We start from the raw sequence: 14,763 nt of genomic DNA, 5'->3' as shown, positions 1-14,763 counted from the left end.
TTTTTAAATGTTTAGCTTCCAAAGTAGAAAATAGCCTTACGTTGGAGGATTAGGGTTGAACTCAGAACAATTTCTTTTACTATATCTGTCAATGTATCTTATGACACTAGACTATGTCAAAGCATGGGACCAAAAACAATGCAGTCAACAAGTTTTTTTTAGTAAATGTTTTGCCTAAACTTATTGCAGGCTTCACCAAACGGCAGACTATCACTGAGCTAGCTGTAATGTTGATGGTATCAGTCAGGCTATTTTACTTCCGTAAAAGTAAAGTTCCCCCTTTTGAGGCCTAGTTGGCTAAATGACAGATGATGTACATATGATTCATTCCCGCCATTTTGGTTTTAATTTGTGTGCTGTTCTTGGGAGTATTTACTCCGTTCGGTAAAGTTTTGAAGCTATCTCTAGACAAGGGGTTCTCAACCTGTGGGTCGATTGACCATTTGCCAGGGGTCGCCTAAGACCATCGAAAATATGGATTGTTAATGTCTACTCTTCTGTTGCTGTGTGTGTGTGTGGGGGAGAGGTCGCGGCAGAGTGGGGGATTGTAAAAAGGGGTCGCCGAACTTAAAAAAAGGTTGAGAACCGCTGCTCTAGACGAATCGTTCTCATCACTTCAGTGTTTTACAACAGGGCCGAGCCTGTAAATGTTACGTTACTTTAGGGAGACGAAACTCGTTAATGTCTAGTGTGAACAACACATCTGTCAAAATGGTGAAGGACTTTTTTTTTTATAGCTCAACCGGAGAACAGGTAGGTGACAACACTTCTGAAAGAGGTGATCTGGTGTCTTTTGGAAGATGGGAAGGCTGAAATCGTTGTCAGTGCGTAGGTTATAGTATTCTAGCACCAATTGTTAGGTGCACCATTTTTTTTTTGTTGCATTGCTTTCAAGCTGATGGAGTTTTTCTGTTATTATGCTAATGTAACGTTTCTTTGAGGTTTGTCTGTGGTGCCCCTGTTTAGGGTGAGGATCTAAGACATTACTGCATTTAGTAGTTGATTCGCTGCCTTAGTTTATTAGAATAGACTACCATTTGTCTTTCGTACTTCTCACAGAGTTAGGGATGGGATTGTAGGTTGAGACTACACCAGAGTCAGCAGTAGATCAGTGTTGGGCGAGTGCAGTGTAGAGGCCAACTACGTACTAATGTTATGTGTTGCTAGTATGGGACCAAGCTTATTTGATTAACAAATAGATGTGTTAAATTCAATACTTTATCATTGCTATTCGTTGTAAATAGTGCCATCACATTAAATATTATATTGATATATTGACATCTATTCAATTATATATTTTAGACACGAAGGTGCATGTTGAATATCAGGGGCCCAGGCCAACGAGCTAAAGCTTGAAGCACGACTATGTTTCATAATTTAGTCTCATAATCGTAATATAATCTTAGCTAAAATTTCACATAAAACAAGCAATTATAAAAAAAAATATGTATAAAAAAAGCTTATCTAAGAGAAAGAACTCCGCACTTATAACATTTATCTCCCAATAATGTAGACGTGATTCCCCTTATTCAATATCAAATAAAATAATTAATTACCAATAATTGACAATTTGGAGGTGAGGTGGCTGAGTGGTAAAGCACTTGGCTTGTGAACTGGGGGGTCCCGGATACGAATCTAATCCTGCTGAAGACTGAGATTTTTAATTTTGGGATCTTTGGGCGCCTCTGAGTCAACCAAGCTCTAATGGGTACCTAACATTATTTGGGAAAAGTAGAGGCGCTTGGTCATTGACAGATGACACTCTTGTTAACCGTAGGCAACAGAAACAGATGACCTTTACATCATCTGCCTCTATAGACCACAAGGTTTGAAAGGGGAACTTACTACTTAATGGACAATTGGGTAACTTTTTTTTTTATTTATGTCTTGTCTATACCAATGAATAATTGTACTAAGTATCTACTTGATCCGAGAATTGGTGTGGGAGAAATAGCATGTACAAAATTATTACCAGACAAGACAGTGAGCTGATACAAGCTTCGTAAAGAAAAGACACCGATTCAATATGAAGTCATATATTGTAACAAAATGCCTTGTTTCATAGTTTATTTTTCTACTCTAAAAGTAATTCTTATACAAGGGTGTATGCATGTGTGGGCACTGGTTAGAAAATTATTTTTTTTTTAAAGGGGGGGGGGATGGGAGGGGATATACCTCGTAAAATGAAAAAGGTCAAAGTGATAGTGAACTATGGGAATGGATCAGCACCAAGTCCACACATACACCTAAATATAAGAATGACAAAGAATTACTCCCTCAAAATCAAAAACACCCATTGCTAACCAGAACTATCCAAGAAAGTATTCAACAATCTATATTCATAATGCAAAATATTTCATTGATCAACTACTGGTTAATCAAAAAAAAAAAAAAAAAAAAAGAAAATGCCAAGTCTCAGAAAAAGCAAAAGGCAATTAACTTGTATAGCCATAAATGTCAAATGAACAATTAAAAAAAAAAATACTTGCAAAATACACATTTATCTGATCATAAATTTCAAACAGGGAAGCACCGAAGTGTCAGATCTAGAAACTAGTGTTCACCACATCATAATCTACTCATGACCAGATGAAGTTTGTCAAATGTTTCCCATGTTTCAGATGTACAGAGTTGAAGATAATTGACTTCCTAGTCTAAACCTTCCGCACGACGACGGAGGACGTCAGCAGGCAGGGTGTGAACCATCAAGAAAACTGAAGAACAGTGCAGTGCACTCACCACACGACCATGAAGCCCTCCAAGGGGCTAGTTTACTTGATGCACTATCATGGACTAATAAGACAAACACATGTTTTTTTGGTGATGTTGGGGTGGTATTGATGAAAATTGTGACTAAATTAATATCTAGGCGCTCAGCATTTACTTATTTTATTTCCACTGTTGTTCAAAGGTACTCTTGAGGGTAAATTACTTATAATTTAAATTAACTGCTCCTCAAGTTGTACATTTACTTCAACCTGTGTAAGTCAAACAGGTTTAAAAAAAAAAAATAACCACCAGACAGATCTAGATCTATGTGTTGTCCGTAAACCAAAAATTATGGAAACGAGGCAACACATTAAATGGAACAACATTTACAAGAAATACATTTTATTTTTCAAAACTTTAAAGATGAATAGATTATAAAAAATGAAAACAAAATAAGTCTTTTAAAAAAAAAAAAAAGGAAAACTTCGTTCTCTCCTCCTCCAGAAATCATTAGGTTCTAGCCAACCTCTTGCAGAATGGCAGTGGAGAGTTTTAAACTCTGGGCCATCATGATACCATACAAAATAATCCAAAATTTAAAATATATTTAGACTATGCAGCTTTTGCTTTAAGTCAATCAAGGCTCATTTTATTTCAATGAACAATTTCAACAAAAAAAATATGATGTTCCCTGGAATGATACTCATGTTGAAGGTTCCCGGTGTTTGGCCTTAGGCTGCGTCTCTACCCCTCGAGTCCAGAATAACCGTGTCACTGGAAATGACAGTGTCAAAATAGACACTCATATAAGGCCCTCTGCAAGACAGAACACACCGTTCAATCAGGCCGGTGAGAGGGAGCTCTTGTTCGATTTTGCTGGCCTAGAGTTTCAAGAGCCTACGCTCAACTCTTGACAGTTTCAAATTGTTTGAGGAAAGTGGAGAACTTCAAATAAGGTTCACAACATGCCACATTGGCTTAAGTGTTGGCAGCAATTTCTAAGTAGAATCATAATGAAAAGATATTTTCCTACTATCGTTAACATTGCAAACAAGTAACAAAATCTTACATTATAAATTGCAAGTTAAAAACTATTGCATCAATAGTCTATATTAACAAAAATCTTTTCCTGCTATCGGTAACATTGCAAGGGCCTTCCTTGTAAGTGTGGGCGTTTATATTAGTGGACTTTATGCTTAGCATTGATTTTTGTCAAAATATTTGAAAAACAAAATGAATGCCTTTGAAAGTAAAAAATGAACAAACTAATGTGGATACAGCTTGCTTAATACAAGTACAATTATTTAAATAGTTGTTATATATCCAACTAGGTATGAACGGTTTTATATAATATATATTTAGATAAGTATATAAAGTGATCCTGCTAATGAAAACTTTAGGTAATAAAATATGTCATTGTAAAGAAAAAAAAATTACATTTAAAAGCATTGATGTATTTACAAAATAATTCTAATGAACACCAAAAAAAAAAACAAAAACCCAACAATATTTTTTATTTATTAATCATTACAAACAATTGCAATTGTGATCAACATATGCATAAAATGTTTGACAATCATAAGATAGTGACATTGAATTAGATGTGTCAATTTTGAGCTCTAAGTCATTATGTATATCCAAAAGAAAATAGAATAAAGTGACATAGCAAAAGCACCTTGTAGAGTAATGCCAGCATTTAGATCCTGATTACAAATGAAACAAGACAATATAACCCAGATAGTCATGTGATTATAAACAGTAAATGCCGTAGGACTTAAAAAGGTCTTAAAAAAGATAATGTCTATAAATGCATTCATTCCTCCTTATACAGTATTAAAAATGAAGATGTTACCTCCCAAGTTCACATCAATACAAAGTTTGGTATTTAAAAAATAGCCCAAATTAATTTTGAAAGTAAAAGAATTCAACATGGATAATATAATGCCTTATATTGAAAACATGTATAGTAAGAGTATCAAAAAAAGTTCAAGTAACTAATCTGAGCATAAGTGAAAACAGATTCCAAATGATACTGAGTACACAAGCAACATCTGTTTCTTGATGATTTACTTATAAAACAAAGATAGATCTTTATGCATTCTAATAATCTGTTGGAACAAAACTACATAAGGATAGACCTGGGATTAAATAAAAAAGGAGAAAAAAACTTTTTAATTTCTAGCCTAGTAAAATATTTTTCAATCCCAAAATTTCACACATTTAAATAATTCTATAGTCCTAATACATAAATATATATATGGAGAGAGAGATACAGATTATCAAATCTTATTTGCTGTCTTCTGTACAGTTTTGTAGACCAACTCTCTACCTTGCACCAACAGATATGTTAGCTCAAACAAAGTCAATAATGCATAAAATTCAATGAACACAAGTTTTTTATGAACACCAAAAAAATGTTTTTACAGAAACTACACTCAACAACCCAATATATTAAAGTAACAGCAAAACTATAAAGAAAATGGCAGGGAACATTGCAATCAAAAAACAAAACTATAAAGAAAATGGCAGTCAACATGGCAACTATTATATGTGCCACAAAATGCTGATATAGAGCTTGTTTGAAGATGTTTACATTGCTAACTAAAATAACTCAAGTCTACTTTTACTCCCCTAACACGAATGTTTTGAAATTAGTCATGCAAATAGTAGGCTAACTCTAGCCCAATGCATTGACATGCAGTAAAAAAAAACACCTTTTGATTCCTCGACTTTCTTTTCCATACTGATTTAAGCATGCCATAGCTAACAAAATGGACGCTAAGTACACAAGTGAATTTAAATCTAAAATAAAAATAGTGACTTGTGAATACTGTTTCATTGTTCACTAAGTACCTGAGGACTTTATAATATAAATTAGATTAATTGGGCACAAATAATACACTGTTGTATACAAAATTCACTGGTATAAAATGGCACATCCACTGAATGTCAGTCTCTAGAGATCAAGTTTAACATACAACCAATGATCCATTTTCCTTTAAATAATGGAAAATAAAAATGACACATTTAGAGAAACGAAAAGAGCCAACAAAACCCAAATGAAGTTTAGTGATGTTCGTACCCCACTGCCTACAAGCTCAGCTGCTCTCTTCCTAGCTACCCTCTCATTGGTATTAGGGTCGCCGGAGTTAAACCAGAGGTAGAAACAGTCCTCCGTGTCTGAAGCAACCTTGAAAGAGCCGCCCATCAGATTTTCACAAAAATCCCTTGAATTTTTAAACAACTTATTGAATGGTTTGCACTCAGAACCCTCAGGGCATTTATTGACACCTAGACAAGAAACAGAGCAATACATTATCAAAATATACATATTCATAATCAATTACACATCACAAGATATAATTTTCAAAAACTTTCCTGAGGGGTACAGAACCAGGCAAAAGAAAACATAGCAGGCTAAAAAAAATAAGGGGCTCACTCTGGGTATATATGAATATATAATTACCCCATTCTTAAAAAAGCCTGTGGTTTAACAATTTTCTAATTACTTTTATTTGGAAAGAAACATTTTCATTAAAAATCTTTAAATACCTTTTGACCAATCAAATTCTACTGCCCAATTCTTGACACATGTGAAATCATTTTCACAACTATACCACCAACGATCACATTCTTTACTACACAAAGGTACATCTTTAAACCTTTCATTTCTGATCTTCTTTGAATCCTGTGAAAAAAAAATACATTTAAAAATTCAACAATTCAGTCACACACATCACTTCAACGTGCAATTGTTTGACCGACAATTAACATAAAAATGCTTACAATTAACATAAAAAATGCTTACAATTAACATAAAAAATGCTTACAATTAACATAAAAATGCTTAAGTTCTGCATGCGGCCTCCTAACAATTTTTTTTTTTTTTTTGGAAACCACAAAATCAGTAAATGCTAATCTAGATGTTGGGGCATACTTTCATGCTGCATAAATATGCTATTGCATCTCTGGAAGACTTCAAAAAACAAATCTGGTAAAAGGACAACTAAGCCTAGCCACAAAGGTTGAAGGTTTACAGTGAAGCTGTGCTTCCCACCTTTATGTTTCAGAGTCCTGGACTTTTATTCCTACTACATCGAACAGTTGAATTATTTTCCCCTAGTTGTCTTGTATGAGCTCATTTGATGATTTCGATGATTCTCAGTCTTGTTTCTTTAGCCAACAATTAACAAGCAAGGTGTCATGTGGCCAGCAGAACAACCAACCACCTTGACTTTTCCCAACTAACGTACCCACTGGAGCTAGGTGGACTCAGGGCGTCCTTAATGTCCTGAAATTTCTTCCTCTTCGTTCTAATTTTTATGTTGGAGCGTTCAAATGACTAGACCAATATATGAGATGAACTGCGCAGTGGTTTCCAAAGCAGGGAGCTCTCCATATAGTTTTCTTTCTATTGGGGTGTATTGGGGCCAGTGTCTTGTACGGGCCTCTTGGTAAAGAGAGCAGTTTTGGAGGACATGGTCAACATTCTCTGGTGACACTCCACATGGGCAGATTTCACTGGTTCCAATTTTGAGCTTCCGATACATTTATTGTTTCATTCTGTTGTGTCTGGTCCTGAGTCGAAAGATTAGACGATCTTGTCTGGATAGCTTATAATAGGCATCATCTTTCTTGTGATTTGGAAGAGAGCTTGTCCATTTCTCATTTATTTTATTTACGATTAAGGAAATGGGTATGTAATAATTTATATGGGTCAAGCTTCATATGAAGTCAACCTTTGTTAGCATATTGAATTTGAATTCTAAAATATACGCAATCTTTTCATTTTCATAAATAGGAGTCCTGTTACTTAGTCACCTGAGCAAGGACATACTGACATACTATTGGATATTGGGGCATCAGATTTCACTTCTGAATAGACCTAGATGTATTAACCATTCAAAGCAATTCTAACACAAACAAATCCAATGTCTTACTAATAATGGCAATGTTCGATTCAGAAGATTAAGGATGTGTACAGTGATTCATATGACTATGCAGACCCAGTTGCGACCTGCATATTTTCCAGCATTTCGTGCAGACAAAGCCATTGTCTACTGGCGATCTATTTATGTTTTCTTTCCATCTTCTGCGCCTGTCTTCAAAAATGGCTTATTGAGTTTCAAATGTTTTTGTGAGAGCTCTTCAACTGTCTCTTTCAGGGGCCATCTGCTGCCAGTTATTTTTCTCTATGAATGTGAGGGTGAAATGACACCTAAAGTTGATCTTAGTGCTTACAGGCGGAACCTTGTTGCGCTGTCCTCCTTTAAGCTCGCCAAAGACGAACGCGTTAGGAATCCAGTCGTCTCCCATGCTGATAAGTGTCCGACCCAGGGAAGCTGTCAAAAGGTAATTACTGCTTCTATACTGCCCATACCGGCTTCCAGCAGAACATAGTTATATGTAATTTAGTCTTTCCAGCATAATAGAATGTAACAAACAAACCAACAAAATTACCTTAACAAGCCATGGACCAACATTAGGAGAGCATTCATAGAAACATAAATCCATGATGAATTTTTCCCGACATTGTGGAGATAGAGCCTGACAGTGATTCCAGTCAAAGTTGAGCCATTTAGGGTTAAAATGAATACCTTCAGCTGTACTATATGTACAACAAGATCTGTTAGCCCATGGAGAGCAAAACTGGAAAGAAGAGGAAAAAAAGGTTCAAACACTCTTTTCAATGGTAGTTAAAACAACTGGTGTTTTCACATAAGATTAAGGATGAATGAACTGCTTCATGTGACCATTTCTAAAACGTAAACACTTTATTAAACACTTTAAGCTATTCAGCTTTTTTTATAAGCAGTAATGAAAACACATTACAGATCAATGTCCAAAATATCCTCATTGCAACAATGAGTAGCGGCAAGGAAAATGTGAGCCTTAAGTTTTATTTTTGGTAATTAGCTAAAAACCTAAAGCAAGTCAAACAGAACATCTAATATATATTGACACCAAAAGTTGAAACCACTGCACTACCCAAAGGCACATTTTCCAACTTAATAAATTTCATTCATCATTCAAACAATGATACTTTATAACAAAAATTTTCACAGGAATTTTTGGAGTGGGGGTGGAAGACCTTAAATAAAGGTAACATAAAATTTAAGTTGGGCAATAGAAAATCTATGATTTTGAGGCATAACTAAATATACAATGAAAGATGGACTATGAAGGATAAAGCATCCATTTTAATTCCCCATTCAGAATGCCCTACGGGAAGTAGGGCTGAGAAGCACAAACGGCTTGTTTGAATCTTAATGTAAACTAGTGAATTGTATAATTGAGATTACTCTTTCTCTCCTAATGCAACCTTATCAACGATATTATTGTCGCTGCTTAATAACTTGTTTTGTTGTCTTTCCTTACAGACTACTTTCAATTGCTTAAAAATAAATCTTGAGAAGTTTCCCTTTTGAAAAAAAAAATGATTTTTTTTTTTTCATTTTCATTGTGTTTTTACAACAAAAAAAAAATGTTTTTAAAAAGAGTGTGGGCTAAAAAAAGGGTCGATGTTTCTATATTAATTTTTATAGGGGGTGCAACATGGGATAGTGACCTCGTGACAATTAACATAAATGCTTTATATGTTATATATTAAGGTTTGTGAAAATATAAATAATTATCATAAAAATCATTTTTTATTCAATTTGGAAAATAAAATATTGCCTAGATTTGGTTTTAAGGAAGAATAATCCACAGTCATGAACTTTTAATTTATAATTTGCATTATCCAAAATAAACTTTTATTTTGGTTTTATAAACATCAATTTAAATTATGTCCTCCTTTCATTGTATACCAAATGTAACATTTTTCTGATAACAAACAAAAAAGTTCTTAAAGTTAAATCAAAACAGGGTAGTGAAATATAAAATGAGTCATTCCGTTCGAAACGTGGAAAATAATTATGGAGAGAGTTAATTTAAGTTGTGTGTTTGATCAGATCCTGAAGACAGAATGTAAACCTTGTCCCTTATACTCCCTTCCTTACTTGTGCACAAAACATTACATTGAATGTTAGAAATAGACTGCATTCACAGGAAGAGTACTAAGAAAACTTATAATGCGCAGTACAAAGTATGCACAGTACAACGCATACACAGTATGCAAGTCTAAGCCCTTCAGAATGTTTAGAGAGATTTTAAAATATCTAAGGAGTAAGAACTTACTTCTTTCAATAAACCTGGCTCAGGGCCTGGCTTCTTTTTATGGTTCTGTGCATCCATGCATATGTCCATGTATTCATCTACAGTTGAAAGAGTGTCCAGACGTGCACAAACCTGGGTCGACAAAAAATGTACAAGCAGCCCGAAATGTAGCAGAAATGTAAACATCTTATCTGTATGAATAAACAACAAAATAAAAAAAAAATGTTTCAAATTCATTTTTAAAGCATGAAACGGGGGTAAAAAAAAATTATTTCGATTAAAAAATAGAAGAGCATTAAGTAACTTAGATACGGTACTCCTTTCAGACCTAGTGATCTATGGGGTATATGATGTAAAGATCATCTGTTTCTGTGGCCCAAGAAAACGAACACCCAACAGTCTTCCCTTTCTGCCAAACTTGAAATGTCAGTCAGGTACTCCAGTGTGCCTTAAATATCACCAAATTCACCATTATTCACCAGAATTTGAGCCTGAGATCCCCCCCTCTGATTCACCATTTAGCCAGAACACCCGCTAATGAAGACCAAAATATTTACAAAAAGGATGCCCTTAGTTTGTGGAGATAATTTTCCCTTTTCTGTAGACAAACTCAGGGCCGAATTTGAGGCAGGGAAGGCGAGGCTACAGCCCTGGGGCCTACACAAAGGAGATTTTAAAAATCACCCATGGACTTAAAACTCTCCACAGACTCAAAACATACAAAATATAAAAAATTTTTATAAATATTTTAAATATAGTAATTTTTTTTAAATTAGTCAAATTAGAATAAATTTAGTAGCACTCCAATTCTTTCTTCTAATATGGCTAGCTATTACTTTATTAGATATCAGTATGTTATTAGTGTTAAAAGTGGATTTTTCTAAAGCTTTAAAAAAAAAAAGTTTAGGGGCGTCCACATACTTTAAATCGGCCCTGGGCGCACTTGAATTTTTCTATTCAGCATTAAACTTACTGCTAAGTTTAACCGCTATTCCCCCCCCCCCCCCCCCACACACAGACACTTTTCAAAACCAGAATGATTCTATTGAGCATGTGTAAACCAGGCAACCCAGACTACAATTTTGATTTGCCGACTACGACTAGACCTACGTTAAAATAGGCCTACTCACCAGACACTTATTGCTCTAGACTCTAGAATCTAGATCCACGCGTTGTCAGTGGCATAAAAAAGATGGTAGAAATAAATTTGTGCCTTTTATATGCCTAATTGTATGCTTGCATGCAGAGGTGAAATCTTAATCTAGTCCTAAATCTGGGCTAGGCCTACATAGATTATAGATCTAGATCAGGAGCTAGCCAGGAAAACCAGTGACTTGGCGGAATTTAAGTCATTGGTTAATATGCATGACTAGATGCATGACACGTAGGATGTAATCATCTTTTTTGAAGTAACGTCTGTATTATATAAGATAAGATTACAAATCAATGTGGATAGCGGTAGAAACTGCAGGTCTGTCTCGAACGCTTCTTACTTTGAAGATCATAGTTTAGAGCTCTTCTACAATGTGTCCAAAATGTTTGAAATATATCCATTATCCCAGGGCCTAGATCTAAAGATAGATGCAACATCTGCAAAAAAGTATGCACCATGAAACAGAAAGCCATTCAATGTGACACCTGCGATGAATGGTACCATGCATCATGTCTCCATATGAATACACCTGTGTATTATGCCTTAGGCAACAAAGACGCATCATGGCACTGTGTACCGTGTGGGTTACCTCAGTTTACATCAGGACTGTTTGTTTCCTTTGATGCCGACACTTCTAACACATACAACATCCTAAACACCATCCCAAACCAAACTCACCAACCACTAGCCAGATCCACTCCTGTTAAACCTAAATCTACTAAAATTAATACAACAGCCTCACTAAACAAACCTACTAAAGAAGTAATACCAAAATACCTTAAAACCTTAGTAATAAATTTTCAAAGCATTAGGAACAAAACAGCAGACTTAGAAATTTTATTAGAATGTGAGAAACCAGACATAATTGCAGGAACAGAAACTTGGCTACATCCTGAAATTTATAATGCAGAAATTTTCAATAGTAATTATGAAATTTTTAGAAAAGATAGGGCTGATAATCATGGAAGAGTTCTTTTAGAAATAAAAAACACTTATAGCAGAAGAAATTACCTTACCTAACTCAAAAAATATAGAATCAACATTTTGTAAAATTAATACCACCTCAACATCCCTAATAATAGGCAGCATTTACAGACCTAATTCTAGTTTAGAATACATGCAGGAAATATGTAATCAGATTACTACACTTAAAGAGACAAATAAAAATGCAGTTTTTTGGATTATGGGTGATTTCAACCTACCTGATATAAATTGGAAAACACTAACCATAGATAAACACCAAAACCTTAAGGACATAAATGAGCTTTTCATAGAAACTTTACACAACCTAAGTTTAGATCAAATCATTAAAAGCCAACTAGATTAAACAACACATTAGATCTCTTCTTAACCAACAGACCTGGATTAGTAGTTGATTATGATATTATCCCTGGTCTATCAGACCATGAGATCGTAAAAATACAGTCAGATAAAAGCAGTAGCCAATACAAAACCCAAAAGAAAAATCTTACTCTGGAATAAATGTAACCTAACACAACTACACCAAGCTGCATTAAACTTTCAACAAACATTCTTATTAGAAAAAGACATTAACCAACCAGTCGATGAGCTCTGGAATTTCATTAAAAACCATCTTAAAAGCATTATAGAAAATCATGTACCAACTAAATACACATCAAACAAAATAAATAAATGGTTTAATAATAGACTAAAGAAGCTTTGTAAACAGAAGGAAAACCTATATAGAAAATTTAAAGAAACTAAGGCAGAAAGAGTTTACAAAAAGTATATAAAAATTAAACACTTAACCCAAAAAGTAAGCAGACAGCTGCAGAGTGAATACATAAACAATGTAATATCTAAAGATAACAAAAACCTATGGTCATACATTAAATCTAAGAAAATGGAAACAACAGGCATAGCGCCATTAAAAGATGAACATAACATAATACATAATGATTAGCAAACATCCTAAACAAATACTTTGCATCAGCATTCTCAGCCCCAGGAGACAAAGACATATTACTGAATTTGAACCAAGCAGACAACATAGAAGATATAGTAGTACAAGAAAATGGAATCCAAAAACTATTAGCCAACACCAAACCAAATAAAGCGTCTGGACCTGATGGTATTCCAGCTAGATTACTCAAAAAAACTAAGCAATGAGCTAGCCCCGGTGTTCAAAATACTCTTTCAGGCTTCGCTTAACCAGGGCAGAGTACCAAAGGACTGGAAAGAAGCTAATGTCACCCCCCTATTTAAAAAAGGAGAAAAATCTGACCCAGGAAACTACAGACCAGTATCACTTACCAGCATCACATGTAAAATCCTAGAACACATGTAGCAACATCATAAACCACTTAGACAAACATAATGGCTTCACACCATACCAACATGGCTTTAGAAAATATAGATCATGTGAAACACAATAGGACTAATTGATGATTTTTCAAAAGGTTTAGATAATAGTGAACAAATAGATGCTATCTTACTAGATTTTTCTAAGGCTTTTGACAAAGTTCACCACCATAGTTTGCTTAAAAAATTAAAATATTTCGGCATGGTCCACTGCATCAGTGGATTAATTTTCTGATAGGGAGAGAACAAACTGTAATAATAAATGGTTCTAAATCAACACCGATAACAGTAAACTCAGGTGTACCTCAAGGAACAGTCTTGGGTCCACTACTATTTTTAATTTACATAAATGATTTACCAAATTGCATTACTTCAGGAACAAAAGACAAATTATTTGCAGACGATTGCATAATATATAGAACAATAAAAACAACACAAGACACAGATATTTTACAAAGAGAATTAGATGAATTACAGAAATGGGAATCAAATTGGAGCATGTCTTTCCACCCAGAAAAATTTCAGTTGTTAAGAGTAACAAAAAACTAAAATTAATTCCACTTATCTTATTCATGGCAAACCAGTAACACAGACTAAAAACGCAAAATACCTAGGTGTTATAATAAATGAAAAACTGTCTGGGAATCCACATTTTGATGAAACTTAAAAAATCAAACAAAGCATTAGGATTTATTAAAAGAAATTTCTATAAATCAAATAAGAACATAAAACTAAAATGTTATTTAACCTTGGTTAGGCCAATAATAGAATATGCATCCTCCGTTTGGGACCCCTCAACTCGAGAAAACATTAAGAAACTGGACAGACACAAAATAGAGCAGTGAGATTCATAAACAAATATTCACATTTTACTAGAGTAACACCTTTAGTAAAATCACTAAATTTAGAAAGCCTTCAGAACAGAAGACTCAAAAGTAAAGTACCGTATCAATTATACATAAAACACTGAACCATAATCTTCAAATACAAAAACAAAATTTAATAAAATACTCTGAAAGACACAAAGATAAAGGCACATTCTTCGTCCCATATGCTAAGACAAATTTGTACAAATACTCCTTCTTCCCTGGTGCTATTAGAGCATGGAATGGGTTGCCTGATCTAGCCAGGAAAACCAGTGACTTGGCAGAATTTAAGTCATTGGTTAATATGCATGACTTAATGCATGACGCGTAAGACGTAATCATTTTGTTTTTTGAAGTAACGTCTGTATTATATAAGATAAGATAAGCCGATCAGATAGACGAATGATGCCCGCGAGCCATATGCTGCCCTTCCAAACTGTTGTCCACAGTTCACAATCACGTCACTAAGGATCACTTTGCATTGGCGTTGAGGCGGCACATTCCTTGTTCCATATTTGTACAAATGCTCCTGCTTTACGAGTGCTATTAGAGCAT

General features: G+C 34.5%; 1 protein-coding gene across 3 annotated transcripts in view; it reads right to left on the bottom strand.

Moving 5' to 3' along the window:
• Nucleotides 1-2,053: 2,053 nt before the first annotated feature.
• LOC106057372 (folate receptor beta-like) overlaps nucleotides 2,054-14,763 on the bottom strand; it is a 34,354-nt gene continuing 21,644 nt past the window's right edge. For all 3 annotated transcript variants that reach the window (XM_056037400.1, XM_056037401.1, XM_013214541.2), the window contains exons 2-5: nucleotides 9,889-10,058; nucleotides 8,170-8,358; nucleotides 6,262-6,397; nucleotides 2,054-6,000 (exon numbers count right to left, since the gene is read on the bottom strand). In XM_056037400.1, coding sequence (XP_055893375.1) covers nucleotides 5,708-6,000; nucleotides 6,262-6,397; nucleotides 8,170-8,358; nucleotides 9,889-10,058 — 788 coding nt within the window. In that variant the 3' untranslated portion in view covers nucleotides 2,054-5,707. The remainder of the gene's footprint in view (nucleotides 6,001-6,261; nucleotides 6,398-8,169; nucleotides 8,359-9,888; nucleotides 10,059-14,763) is intronic.

The sequence above is a fragment of the Biomphalaria glabrata genome, chromosome 8 (genome assembly GCF_947242115.1).
Source record: "Biomphalaria glabrata chromosome 8, xgBioGlab47.1, whole genome shotgun sequence".
In the NCBI taxonomy this organism is placed as follows: domain Eukaryota; kingdom Metazoa; phylum Mollusca; class Gastropoda; family Planorbidae; genus Biomphalaria; species Biomphalaria glabrata.
The sequence above is the reverse complement of the archived record's forward strand: the minus strand, read 5'-3'. Positions and strand labels throughout refer to the sequence as shown.